Source organism: Gossypium hirsutum, chromosome A10 (assembly GCF_007990345.1).
Source record: "Gossypium hirsutum isolate 1008001.06 chromosome A10, Gossypium_hirsutum_v2.1, whole genome shotgun sequence".
NCBI classification, from domain to species: domain Eukaryota; kingdom Viridiplantae; phylum Streptophyta; class Magnoliopsida; order Malvales; family Malvaceae; genus Gossypium; species Gossypium hirsutum.
Genome location: NC_053433.1, coordinates 2,913,952 through 2,927,817, shown reverse-complemented (window position 1 = coordinate 2,927,817; position 13,866 = coordinate 2,913,952). Strand labels below are relative to the sequence as shown.

At 34.1% G+C, this 13,866-nt stretch overlaps 3 protein-coding genes across 5 annotated transcripts; 2 read left to right on the top strand and 1 right to left on the bottom strand.

Annotated features, from left to right (window-relative positions):
* Positions 1-2,342: 2,342 nt before the first annotated feature.
* On the top strand, positions 2,343-8,181 carry LOC121208569 (ABC transporter B family member 9). Its single transcript, XM_041079562.1, has 11 exons — positions 2,343-2,938; positions 3,401-3,455; positions 3,634-3,809; positions 3,891-4,112; positions 4,195-4,433; positions 4,538-5,063; positions 5,139-5,412; positions 5,497-6,169; positions 6,251-6,479; positions 6,579-7,109; positions 7,192-8,181. Exons 1-11 carry the CDS (start codon positions 2,636-2,638, stop codon positions 7,849-7,851), a joined length of 3,888 nt encoding a protein of 1,295 aa, XP_040935496.1. The 5' UTR covers positions 2,343-2,635; the 3' UTR covers positions 7,852-8,181.
* A 1,272-nt stretch (positions 8,182-9,453) lies between these two features.
* LOC121208568 (uncharacterized) lies at positions 9,454-11,671 on the top strand. 3 transcript variants are annotated; one of them, XM_041079560.1, is made up of 4 exons: positions 9,454-9,550; positions 9,650-9,864; positions 10,212-10,807; positions 10,907-11,671. In XM_041079560.1, exons 2-4 carry the CDS (start codon positions 9,771-9,773, stop codon positions 10,997-10,999), a joined length of 783 nt encoding a protein of 260 aa, XP_040935494.1. In that variant the 5' UTR covers positions 9,454-9,550; positions 9,650-9,770; the 3' UTR covers positions 11,000-11,671. The 3 variants fall into 3 exon arrangements, with proteins under 3 accessions (XP_040935494.1, XP_040935495.1, XP_040935493.1); XM_041079561.1 differs by having other exon boundaries at positions 9,454-9,864; positions 10,907-11,005; positions 11,404-11,671; XM_041079559.1 differs by having other exon boundaries at positions 9,455-9,864.
* Positions 11,672-11,790: 119 nt separating this feature from the next.
* Positions 11,791-12,942, bottom strand: LOC107925016 (senescence-specific cysteine protease SAG39). Its single transcript, XM_041079558.1, has 2 exons — positions 12,522-12,942; positions 11,791-12,432 (listed from the first exon to the last, which is right to left on the bottom strand). The coding sequence occupies exons 1-2, from the start codon at positions 12,841-12,843 to the stop codon at positions 11,840-11,842; spliced, it is 915 nt and encodes a 304-aa protein (XP_040935492.1). The 5' UTR covers positions 12,844-12,942; the 3' UTR covers positions 11,791-11,839.
* Positions 12,943-13,866: the final 924 nt, after the last annotated feature.

Genomic DNA, 13,866 nt, shown 5'->3' with positions numbered 1-13,866 from the left:
ATATTCATTAGCCAATCTAACAAAATATAATTTTTTATTAAAAAAATAAAAAATATTTTTTGGTGAATTACAATGACAGGATAAAATTCGGATAACAAATGCGACTAGCGTAACTCAAACTCAAGTTACATCCGAAGCAATAAACACCCTTAACAATCAAACCATCACATATATGATTTAAATTTTTGGATGATCCATTGTAATGTTCATCCATGTCAAATATTCATTAGATTAAGTAAATAATAATAATAGATTAATAGGTTGAGTTTGATAACTTCTCGTAGCTAAATTCTTGTGATTTGTCAAAAGCAAATATTTTTTTTTATTAACATGTGACATATAATATAGTATATGAGTGGAATATTTTGATTTAATTAATAATTATTTGGAATGGCAATTATTCATAACGTGAATCCACATTATGATTCAATCTTTTATCACATGAAAAATAGTTTGCTCAAACTTGAAACTTTCAGATCAACACCAATATAATTCCAAGTTCTTAATAATGGATTGTGTATATAGGAGAATGATTTATGTGTAAGTTGCAGATTTAATTTAGTTATTTTTAATTTTTGTATTTTTAAAATTTTTTAAATTTTAATCATAATTAATTCGTAGATGTTAAAATTTATTAAGTTAAATTTTGTTATTTTTAAAATATTATGCGATAATTATATAAGTAAGTCGTTCAGGTTATTATTATTACATATTAGTCACACACACACACAAAAAATATAGGATTAAGATTTACCAATTCGAAAAGCATATGGACTAAATTTGATCAAATTAAAATATAATGATTAAATTCACAACTTATGTATGGTACGAGAAATAATGTTATAATACGACCCCTTTTAAGTTATCTCTTTTAACTTAAGTTTAAATAAAAGTAATTTAGGTGTTAATTGATAAAAAAGAAGATTAAGTGATAAAATTTGTTTGGTATATTTCTTAAAATTAAGTACGGAATATGATTAGATTGTTTGATAAATTTAATTTTGGAATAATGTCACATTGATAGTTCAAGTATTGAAAGTACATGTATTAAATATTACACAAATTGATAAATTTAGTTTAGGATGAAAATGTTGAAATTTAGGATGAAAATACTGATGTGGCATAAAACTATTGGAAAAAGGATACCTATGACGTGGTGTCATTATTTCATACAATCCTTTCCCATTATAATAATACACAAATTGATAGTTCAAGTACCATATTAAACATTTTTTTAAAGTACATGTATTAAATAATACACAAATTGATAATTCTGATGTCACATTGGACATTTACAAAATACAAGTACCACATTAGACATTTTATAAAGCATAAATACCAAATATAATATTATCTTTTTAATTTTTAAAAGTAAAGTATTTAAAGTAGAATCTTAAAAAAAAATAAAAAAGAAAAATCCCCATATTAAGTGATAAGTATAAGTGTTTAGTCATTATTTTCTACAATTTTATTGAAAAATATATTATTTACCTTTTACCTTGAATTATTAAATATATTTTTAAAATAAGGTTTTTAATTATGCTTGAAACATTTGGTGTCTTGGTACATATAAACATAAAAACTTCATTACATATAAACATAAAAACTTCATTAATTAATTAGATTACATAGTTAAAAAATTGGATACTAAATATTAAATATTTTATTTTATTTCTAAATTAAAAATTTATAAGTGAAAAATAATGATTTATTTAAATGCAAATTAAAAATGATAAATCAAAAGCAATGGAATAAAACCACAAATTAAATGTAAAAAAAAAAGGCTCCAAAGTGGAGCTAATGTGTCAGCACACGATGGAACAATAGAGTCATCAACAAGTTTCTAACAATTAACAAAAATAGGAGGAGAATCGGATGTAACAAAGACCAAACTTCTAGAAAGACCAAAATCAAAATACTAAAAAAAAATTAATGATAAATTTAACCTTAATATTTTTATTTATTGTTAATTTAATTATTATCTTTTAATAATTAATTTTTAAAAAGAGTAAAAATTATTTTTTAATTAAAATACTGACTAAAACATTAAGGATGATATTGTACTTTTTATTTTATATATAATATCAATAAATAATTTAATAATTATGGATACACATGACATGCTATATTTAAAAATTTAATGACTAAATTTATTATTATGTAAATTTAAAATACCTAAATAAAATTATAAGATATTAAAAACATATAATATTAATAAAATTTAAAGGAATATATATATTTAACATATTAAATTAAAAAAAATATCTATTTAATTGATATGATACATATAATTTAAACACACTTCTCCATTAACCTAAAAAAGGAAAAAAAGTACTGATTGAGTTTGTAAAGGAATCATTAAATTTATTCACGTAGTACCCACCATAAATTCCTGCTTTTATTCAACTTGTTTACATACATTGCTCTCTCTCTCTCTCTCTCTCTCTTTCTAGTTGGCTTGTGATCTTCTTTAAGGGCTATTTTCTTGAATTTTCTTTTAACTGTTCTAACAATTTACAAACTAATAATTAACCCAAGAAAATATTTGGGTTGATTTCCCTTCTTTTCTTTTATTTTTGATCGAAAGGAAACTGGTATATATATACGTACGAGAGGATCATTGAAGAAGCAAAAAATGGAGGTTGATACTGGTGATGGATCATCAATGAAGAGCGGTGAAGCAGCTGATAAAGAAGAAGATAAAAACAAGAACAATGGCAGTAACAAGAAGAAGAAAACATCTGCTGATGATCAAAAAGTGCCATTTTACAAGCTTTTTTCATTTGCAGATAGATTGGATATGTTCTTGGTAACAGTAGGAACCATCGCGGCTATTGCTAATGGCTTAACTCAACCCTTCATGACGCTCATTTTCGGTCAAATGATCAATTCTTTCTCCGGTGCAGATCAATCCGGTGTCGTTAAAGCAGTCTCAAAGGTTAAAAACATTACTTTCTTTCTTTTGGAGTTATTTTCGTCAAGGTTTTGCTTTTAAGCAATGTTCATATATATAGAATCAGAAAAAGAAAGAAGGAATTGAAAGTCCATCTAATTATTGTTTGATTCATTGTTTCTTAATTTTAAAGATTCAAAACCATTGAGGGTCTTTTCAATAGATTGTATTTGACTTCTTTTCAATAGATTGTATTTGACTTCTTATTCAATTTCTGCTTCGAATTCTGTTATTCATTAGAACATATGAATTATCAAAGTTTAGGGTATTATGGCCGACAGAGTGTGGATCTTAGGAATAATTATGTTGGCAGATATTGGTTAAAGTTAAGAGTTTAGTCACTTTACTTTATATATATGGATAATGAGCATAGATTTGGAGATTATCTATATATCCTATTGTGAAATAGTTGTAGTTACTAATGAATTTCTTTGTTTGATTTTCCAGATTGCAGTCAAGTTTGTCTACTTGGGGGTTTATGCCTGCATTACTTCATTTCTACGTGAGTGTTGAATTATACCTATTGTTCTATTTCAAGTTTTAAAAACAAAAATATAAAGTGAAATAAATTAATAATCATGCACAGTTTTTTAAAAAATATATATTATTTTTATTCATTTAAAGAAATAATTAGATTATACGTTTAACTTTTTGGATTTGGAACAATGTGAGTTTTTCAGAGGTAACATGTTGGATGGTGACCGGGGAAAGACAGGCCGCCCGCATTCGTGGCTTGTATTTAAAAACCATACTCAGACAAGACATTGGTTTCTTTGACACCGAAACATCGACCGGTGAAGTCATTGGGAGGATGTCGGGTGACACTATCCTCATTCAAGAGGCAATGGGCGAGAAGGTCAATATTTTATATATACATACAAACCATTTCATATATGTGTATATATAATTTGATATATTGTTTTTGTGAGTAGTGCAGGTTGGGAAGTTTATACAACTAGTATCAGCTTTCATTGGTGGATTTATAATAGCTTATGTAAAAGGATGGCAACTAGCACTAGTTCTATCAGCCTGCATCCCACTTGTTGTCCTTGCTGGTGGAACCATGGCCATGATAATGGCTAAAATGTCGAGCAGAGGACAGGTTGCTTATGCTGAAGCTGGAAACGTAGTGGAACAAACCGTTGGGGCCATTAGAACTGTAAGTGATCTTTAACTTGAATTCAGGTTTCATTCATGGCGAACTCAATTGATTTCGTTGATAAAATTTTTATAATTTTCAGGTCGCGTCATTTACCGGCGAGAAATTCGCGATCGAAAAATATAATGATAAGCTACAGATCGCCTATAGTGCCACCGTTCACCAAGGGCTGGTTTCAGGCCTAGGACTTGGTGTAATGTTGCTTGTTGTATTTTCTACTTATGGATTAGCTGTATGGTTTGGCGCTAAATTGATAGCACACCATGGATATAATGGCGGACAAGTCATTAATGTTATATTAGCAATTATGACAGGAGGAATGTAAGTAAATTTATATGTATGTTTGCCAAGTTAAATTTATATGTATGTTTGCCAAGTTTTTCTTGTTTGATCTCTTACATGGTTTATTGTACTGTTGGGTTCAGGTCGTTGGGACAGACAACTCCGAGTGTAAATGCGTTTGCATCGGGGCAAGCTGCAGCGTATAAGATGTTCGAGACTATTAAAAGAAAACCGACGATTGATCCGTACGACACGAGTGGAGTAATGCTGGACGATATCCAGGGTGAAATCGAACTTAAGGATGTCTATTTCAGGTACCCTGCAAGACCAGATGTGCAGATATTTGCTGGTTTTTCGTTGCACGTTCCGAGTGGTACAACTGTGGCCTTGGTTGGACAAAGTGGGAGTGGGAAATCGACGGTGATTAGCCTTTTGGAGAGATTCTATGACCCTGATTCTGGCCAAGTTCTTATCGATGGCGTTGATTTGAGAGAGTTGCAGCCTCAATGGATACGGGGGAAAATCGGGCTTGTCAGCCAAGAACCTATATTGTTTGCAACAACTATCAGGGAAAACATTGCATATGGAAAGGACAATGCCACTAATGAAGAGATTAGAGCAGCAATTGAGATGGCTAATGCTGCTAAATTCATTGACAAGTTGCCCAAGGTAACATAACATGATTTTGTTTTCAGATCGAAAATTTTCGAGTGACTAAGCTAAGGATTGCTGTATGGCTAACAGGGGCTTGACACCATGGTGGGGGAGCATGGAACTCAACTTTCAGGCGGGCAAAAGCAACGAATAGCTATAGCAAGAGCCATTTTAAAGGATCCAAAAATCCTCCTCCTCGATGAGGCTACGAGTGCGCTGGATGCAGAGTCGGAACGGATTGTTCAAGATGCACTAGTGAGAGTGATGACTAATAGAACAACTGTGGTGGTGGCACATCGATTGACGACTATCAGGAACGCCGACATGATAGCGGTGGTGCATTTAGGGAAACTTGTGGAGAAAGGTACCATCTCTAAACCAGTTTTGTTAGCCTATGTTTCTAAACTATTTCACCAGTTTTTGTAACATTAAGAGAATAAAAATCTAGGAACTCATGAGGAGTTGATCAGAGATCCAGAAGGGGCTTATTCCCAGTTAGTTCGTTTGCAAGAGGGAACTAAAGAAGGCGGTGATGCTCTCGGGAAGGAAGCCGAACAATCTGATGTAACCACAGATATAGAGAAGGACATTAGTCGGTCCGGAAGCCAGAGACTGAGTGCATCTTTGATAAGGTCCATAAGCAGAAGTGCATCATCAAGCCGACAATCCTTCACATATAATTTCGGTGTTCCCGGTCTTGCTAACTTTGCCGAGACAGAAGAAACAGGCGTAGAGAGCAACGTAGCAGAAGAAACTAAAATCGAAAGACGCAAAAGTGTTTCAATTAGACGGCTGGCGAATCTTAACAAGCCTGAGGTACCTGTCCTATTGATTGGGTCCATTGCTGCAGCTGTACATGGACTGGTTTTCCCAATATTTGGTCTCCTTTTCTCATCAGCCATTAAAACATTCTATGAACCACCAAGTAAGCTGTTAAAGGATTCCAAGGTGTGGGCAGTTAGTTATGTTGGAATGGGTGTGGTTATTCTATTGGTCGGACCGATGCAGAATTTCTTTTACGGAGTTGCAGGCGGGAAATTGATCCAAAGAATCCGTTGCTTGACGTTCGAGAAAGTAGTCCACCAAAACATCAGTTGGTTCGACGATCCTAAGAATTCGAGGTATACTTTAACCAAACTTTTTTTTTCCTTATGTGAAATTTCTTGCAGCTTTTAACAAATATCTCTTGTGAAACTTCACAGTGGCGCCATCGGTGCGAGACTGTCTACCGATGCATCGACTGTAAGAAACCTTGTCGGTGATAGCTTGGCCCTGATTGTACAAAACATAACTACTATCGTAGCAGGATTAGTCATAGCATTTACTGCTAACTGGATATTAGCTATAGCAATCCTAGCTGTCATGCCATTTACATTAATTCAAGGATACCTGCAGACCAAATTTCTCAAGGGATTCAGTGCGGATGCAAAGGTCAGTGATACTGATACTTGATGATAATTGTTTCGGCTATACGAAAAAAGCGTGTATTTATATGCATATATGTAACATGTAAATGAATGTAAAATGCAGTTGATGTACGAAGAAGCAAGCCAAGTAGCTAATGATGCAGTAGGAGGTATAAGAACTGTTGCTTCATTTTGTTCAGAAAAGAGGGTGATGGGTTTATACCAAGAGAAATGCCAAGCCCCAATGAAGCAAGGAGTCCGTCTCGGACTCGTAAGCGGTTCCGGGTTTGGTTTCTCTTTCTTTGCTCTATACTGCACAAATGCCTTTTGTTTTTACCTTGGAGCTGTACTAGTGAAGCATGGGAAAGCAACATTTGAAGAAGTATTCAAGGTTTTCTTTGCATTAACGGTGTCAGCCATTGGTGTTTCACAAACAAGTGCTTTAGCTCCTGATACCAATAAAGCTAAAGATTCAGCAGCTTCAATATTTGAGATTCTTGATAGAAAACCCCCCATTGATTCAAGCAGTGAAGATGGTTCCACAATACCTACCGTTACAGGCAATATTGAGTTGGAACATGTTAGTTTCAAGTACCCAACACGACCAGACATTCAAATATTCAAAGATTTGTGTCTCAGCATACCTTCTGGAAAGGTAAATTTATTGCAGAATTGAATACCATTTAGAATCCAAATTCTATCTCATTTTGCTTACTCTTTTTTTTTTTTGTATGCAGACTGTTGCACTTGTTGGTGAGAGCGGGAGTGGGAAATCAACCGTGATTAGCCTCATTGAAAGGTTTTACGATCCAGACTCTGGTTGTGTAATGTTGGATGGCATTGATATTAGGAAGATAAGAATAAGTTGGCTTAGGCAACAAATGGGATTGGTTAGCCAAGAGCCAATACTTTTCAATGAGACCATACGTACCAACATAGCCTATGGCAAACAAGGAAATGGAACCGAAGAAGAGATCATGGCAGCTACGAAAGCAGCGAATGCACATGTGTTTATCAGTTCGTTGCCGCACGGTTACGACACTTCGGTCGGAGAACGGGGGATTCAGTTGTCCGGCGGGCAAAAACAGCGTATAGCCATTGCTAGAGCAATTTTGAAGGACCCCAAGATCCTTTTGCTTGATGAGGCAACAAGTGCTATAGACGCAGAATCGGAGCGTGTGGTGCAGGAGGCATTGGACGCGGTTATGGTGAACAGAACGACTGTTGTTGTTGCTCATCGCCTTAGCACGATAAAGGGTGCTGATATTATCGCGGTGGTGAAAAACGGAGTCATTGTTGAGAAAGGTAGACACGATACATTGATGAATACTACTGATGGGGCTTATGCTTCCTTGGTGGCACTTCACTTGACATCTTCGGTAGAAACGATGCGTTGATGAATATAACCGATGGGGCTTATGCTTCCTTGGTGACACTTCACTTGACATCTTCAACACAAGGCAGAAATTAACTTCATACTGTGATGCATATTACGTTGCTTGACTATTTGTAGAAGATGTCAAGTGAACACACGCACAATGCAGATGAAGAAGAAGATCTTCAAAACTGTAACTCCAATTTCTCAAAATAACTCCAAATGAAATCAATTTCTTAGAGCCAAAAGGATTGGTTTTTGAATTTACCTTTTTACCTCTTTTCTTTAGACATCATGAAAAACTACTTGTTGAAGGTTAAAGTTTCATAAGATAGTTTTATAAATTTCTTTAGCTAGTTCCTTCTCGGATGCACCCAAAAAATGGATGCATTGCCACAATGGTATAATTATGATTATAGTGCATTATAAATTGTCAATTGTTTAATTTAGTTTTTTTAGCTTTTATTTAAATGGAATAATTGTAATTTTGACCTTTTTCAAAAGTTAAATATTTAATTTAAGTGATCACTTTATATTAACATTAAGTCTACATGAGCAATCACCCCACGAATTAATGCTTTAGCCGTCATTTTCATTTAAAAAATTTATTTGACTCTTAATGTTTTTATCATTATTTGTATTAAGAACAAATGATTTAACTATTTTTGAAAAATTAATAATTAAATTTAATTAAAAAATAAATATTAAACTGACAAAATATATAAAAATATATTTGATGTCAAACTAGTTTTCTTTTTAATTTTCAAATCATACATATTATATTGGATTCATACTCACCTCTTTGATCTCATCAAATTAAAACTTATTTTTTGTCAACGGTCACGTGAGCCCCACCTTTAATTTTAAATCCTATCTATATATGGAGCGGGCCGAACATGGATCGGATCCCACGGTGCTTGTGTTGGACCATGTATCATTATACATTTTTATATTTGTTCAAATACAATTCAAAATATGGACTAAGTTGCGAAGGTTTATACTATTTTTAATTGGCATAAATATAAATTAGTACTTCACTTATTTTTTTTGTCTGTTTGATATTAATTTTTTTAGAAACGAGACCAACGTGATGACATGCATGACCATTCACGTATATTTAGTAAAAAAAAATTAAAAATTTCAACAAATTAAAAAGAAAGTAACAAAATAGATAAATATTAAGTGCTAAGTTTTACTTTATACATTTTATTTTAATATATTTTTTAATTTTTAATTTTTTATTAAAACTTTAAATATAATACTTTGACAATACACGTATATATTTAATTTTTATGTGATGTAAACTATATAATGTATAAAAAATAAAGCAATATATTGCATAATTAGAAAACATATCACCTTGAATTGAACTTTGATAAAATCAAACCATATTCATAGTATTTTTATAATTTTTAATTTCACCATTATGCTCAATTGATTGTTGATAGGATATCTTAAATTTGAAGCAATAAGTCGAATTTCACCATTACACCTAACTCCTCTTATCCAACCAATGAAAATCTCCAAAAATTTTAATTTTACTAACATTAAAATTCACATCAACCACACCACTCATTCCAAATTTCATCATTTAAATACACCCTCCAAATGGCCCCAGGGGCCATCAATGCAAAAAATCTTTCATAATTCCTAAATAATCCAAACTTCTCTCGAAGAGAGTATCCAAGCGTATAGGCAAACCAGTTTCTCGATTCCAGCAAGTAACAGTGACTGACGCTTTGGCTTTTGCTAATCGCCACTAATTTCTAGTATAATTTCTCAACGTACAGCTACTAAACATTACTTGCTCTTTCGTACAGCTAAATTTTCACAGAAAGTGAGCAACAATTACAGCAGGCAAGTAGTTAGCAGCCTAAACGATCTTTGAGGGGGAACTGGAAAAGGTTTTTAAGTACCCAGAAAGGGAGGAGGGAAGCAATTATGCCATCAGGTTCTAAGAAGAGAAAAGCTGCTAAGAAAAATAAGGAACAAGCAGCCAAAAATGAAAATTCATCAACTAATAACAATCCACATGGTACATGGATTTTTTAATTGGGAATTTTGTTTTGGGTTTTTGTTTTTTGCTTGATTTGGGAAGATGGGTACTGTTGTTTTTAATTTATAAGTGGCATTTAGTTCTTGGATTCTACCATGCTGGAGATTTATAGTTAACTAAATCATGCATGCTTGCTTTGAATGTTTGATGGCTAGTATCATGTTCATAATAAGTTCATGCCCTGGTTAACTGTTTACTTTGTGTTTTGTTTTACTGGTGATTGTTGCTATATTTTCATCAAAATTCTGGGCACTCAGTTTTTTGTAGTGTTTGTTTTGGTTTGATAAGTTTCTTGTTTGCGTGGTGATTGCATCAAATGGTGCTAGGAAATGATGACAGCAAAAGCCAAGATGAAGGGGACACTTATGGTGGTGATGTTGGTTCCCCTGCATCTCAGGATGACCATGATCACCACCATCGGTTCAATCACCGTGAAGAAGAAAGGGAAAGAGCGCCATCGCCTGTTGAATCGCATGTAACCATGGAGAAGTATGTGGATAAAGTCACTAGAGATGCAGAAAGCAGAGAGAAATGTGGATTGGATGATGTCGAGAACACGCATGTTGCTATTCAGCATGTTGAGCATGATAAGATTTCTAGCTGCACCAGTAGTTCAGATGACGAATCTCGAGCCTCTAAGAAGAAGTCAAGGGAAGAAGCCTATGTTTTTGGTACCGTCATGTCTGCAGAAGCTCTGAAAGTTGCTGGAGATGAAACTCATGGTACTGAAATTTCCACGGACAAATCCGGGTTGAATGAAAGTGAAGTGAAGTTATTGCTCTCATCAGATGGGATTTCAAGGGTTGAATTGGAAGGAAATGAAGGACAAGTTTTCTCATACTCGAGCTCTCCACCTGCTGAAGCTAGTAACGTTACGGAAAAAACCCAAGATTCCGAGCCCCGTGATCATTCTAAAAAGCAGGTATATCTTGCCCTTTTTCTTTTCTATAGTTTTGGATTCGAATGTTCACTTATTTGACTGAAAAGTGATTTCTTGTTTATTTCCTGAATTGGTTCACAGCCCCTTGTTGCTTCAACTCCACCGACAGTGCAAACAACCTCGTTCTTAAGTTGCTGTGGATTGTTCGATGTTCTTACCGGTTCAGGGAGATAATTACAGGTTCAGGTTAACCTTTGAGTAAAAGAAAAAACTATATTATGCTTTCCCTTGTAGTTGGTAGCTCATATCCTTTGTGCTTTCGTGGGTGGATGAGAATGCTAGGACTAGAAACCGCAACTCGAGACCTGAAATTATTGCTTGTCGGCTACCTGCTATTCTTTCACAATCTCATTGGCCTTTTTTCTTTCTTTCCTTATGGCTTCATTGCTTAAACTAACCCCCAATTGGTTCCTGGTTCATCCTGATACATTCTTATAAGTTAACAGCATATTCAGTGACCAAAATAATACAACTCGAAGCAACCTCGTTCTGTAATATTATTTTGGTTATGTATACATTTCTTGTTCATATACACACATATATGTCTGATATGTTCTGTGATTTCCTATTTAATGCAGAACCGTTTTTCCATGGTGATTTGATAGACAAAGGCATTAAATGATATCTACTCCCTTGATATCATTGAAATCTTCGTACACTTACATCAATTCTGCCTACTATATTCAACTTAAATGTCATCTATGATGCCAAAGCGATTAGACTTAATTCGGATGTGCCAGTTAAATTGAGTTTAAACCTCATATAAGGAGTCAACTTCAATGAAAGTATATAATTGTAAAAAGATGTTGAACAATAAAAGTATGGAGTAAAGCTTTCTTTTTCTAATATCAAGGCATTAGTAACAAGATCGAACAGAACAATAATTTGAAACTTATACATAGAAAGCCTTTTTAGTTGTTTTTCTTATAGTTATATATATGAAAAAGCTAATAATTAAGCACATGATGGCTAATTCGTCCCCAGTAATACTGAAAGGGCGGCCACTGTGCTGCATCAAGCAGTTGGGTAAGAGGCTTCCATTGCAATGCCGCAGAGTCCTTCCTCAGCATCAATATCTCTTTGCATTTGAATGTATCCATCCTCACCCCAACTGGTGCCCCATGAATTTTTCACCAACCAATATTTGGTCCCATCATCATCTTCTCCATTCCCGACTGCTGTAACCCCACGGTCTAGGGAGGTGCCGCATTCGCCGGTGAAAACACCGCTTTTGTAGTGCTGGAAGTCAGCACCACCAGCATCAATGGCAACCGAAACTGGTTGATTAGCCACTGCTTTCAGCAACGCTGACTCACTATTTGAAGGTACGTCTTCATAACCAGTGATTTGAGCGGCATGGTTGGCAGCTGCCTTCTTGTTGCATGTTCCATCAACTCCTTGGTAGGGGTAAATTGATTCAGTTGTAAGTCCTTTGTTTGTAATGATAAATTCAAAAGCATCATCCATGAGACCCCCACTGCAACCTTCGTCTTCCCCATTGATATCACAATCAACTAACTCTTGCTCTGATAGTGAGACAAGGTTACCGGTTTTAAGTTTGGTGATCCCTTCCATGGCTGCAACAGCTGAGAATGCCCAACAACACCCTACATCATTTAAAGCAAATATTAAAAATTATATATGGAATCAGGATTAGATTGATTCTTTATATATGAATTCTGTCGTTCTGACTTACCACATTGGCCTTGGTCCTTGATGTTGGTAACAGCTCCTTTAGATCTCCAATCCATGCTAGATGGAACGGCAGGAACATTTTCATACCTAAAAGAAGATGTCTTTGAAGACGCAACATGGGTGGAACGTTGCATTTTATAACCATTCCTCATTGACTTAAATTCCTCGTTGGTCAAATCTTTAAATTCATTAACACCAAGGTTGTACTTTTTGCCAGTATGATCAGCATTGTGGGATTCGATGTACTCTACATTTTCTTTGAATATCTGGAATCGTTTATCCTTCTCGGATGGATCTTGGTAAACTCGGCCATAGCTAGCCATCCATGTTCAAACCTGTCAGACATGAATACCTCAGGAATCGAACGAGACGAGGCCTGAGAAACCCAAATTCCCAAAATAAAGAGTAAGGCCAAGTAATGTCTTCCAGAAGCCATTGCTAGAAACAAGAGTCCACAAGCAAATTTCAAGAAAGCTTATAGTGAAGGAATGTGAGATATATGAATCCCAAAGATGGGTTGTGGTTTATATAGCTTCTTCTAGATTTCAAATGGACGAATTCCCACAATTCTACGTGCTCCGGAAATTATCCTGACAAGGACTCCATCCTTTGATTTATATATTTTATTCTTTTAGAAGATTTCTATTCTATAATTATTGGAAATAACTGACTGTAGATGAATCAAGCAGCTTATGTTCCTACTTCCTAGTAGTCCTGCATGTGTTCCCACAAGTTTGGCAAAAGCGACAAGTAATGGCGTTCTAATAGATAGTTAAAATATGACAAAATAAAGCTCCAAAACAATTAATAAATATCTGAAACCTGCATAAGAAACTTACTCCGTTTCGTCTAGTTAATGTTTAAAATTTATTAATACTGATGGAGAAAGCTAGCGTTTTGCTAAGGCAAGCGAGGTGTTTTTACATCAAATCTGCAACCTTACAAATTACTAGCCCTCCCTCGGATTATCCTAAGACAATAGTTTTAACCTTTTTCACTTGACGAAAAGCATTTTGTGGAATTACACCATCAAATTAATTTTCTAATTATCTAATATAAAATAATTATTATCATTAACTATCTATACTAATACAATGTCTCGTTATTATTATTATATTCAGTTGTTACCGTTGCTATTGGAACAATAAAAATTTCGTGAGTTTAAGCACACTTAAGTGCATTCTTTTCCTCCGGTTTAAGGGTTTGAAGATTATAGATAAAAGTAAGTATTGTGTCAAAAAATATATTTATTATTACAATGCTTGTGATTGAGTATGTGTCATGAGTTAAACAAATACCAATTTTATTAAGAAAAAACCTAAAAATTATTTTTTTAATTAGTAATA

Coding starts and splice junctions, on each gene's coding strand:
- LOC121208568 (XM_041079560.1), top strand. CDS start 9,771: ATGCCATCAGGTTCTAAGAAGAGAAAAGCTGCTAAGAAAAATAAGGAA. Junction 9,865..10,211: donor AACTAATAACAATCCACATG/GTACATGGATTT, acceptor AAATGGTGCTAG/GAAATGATGACAGCAAAAGC. Junction 10,808..10,906: donor GTGATCATTCTAAAAAGCAG/GTATATCTTGCC, acceptor ATTGGTTCACAG/CCCCTTGTTGCTTCAACTCC.
- LOC121208569 (XM_041079562.1), top strand. CDS start 2,636: ATGGAGGTTGATACTGGTGATGGATCATCAATGAAGAGCGGTGAAGCA. Junction 4,434..4,537: donor GCAATTATGACAGGAGGAAT/GTAAGTAAATTT, acceptor TGTTGGGTTCAG/GTCGTTGGGACAGACAACTC. Junction 6,480..6,578: donor GATTCAGTGCGGATGCAAAG/GTCAGTGATACT, acceptor TGTAAAATGCAG/TTGATGTACGAAGAAGCAAG.
- LOC107925016 (XM_041079558.1), bottom strand. CDS start 12,843: ATGGCTAGCTATGGCCGAGTTTACCAAGATCCATCCGAGAAGGATAAA. Junction 12,433..12,521: donor CAAGGACCAAGGCCAATGTG/GTAAGTCAGAAC, acceptor TAAATGATGTAG/GGTGTTGTTGGGCATTCTCA.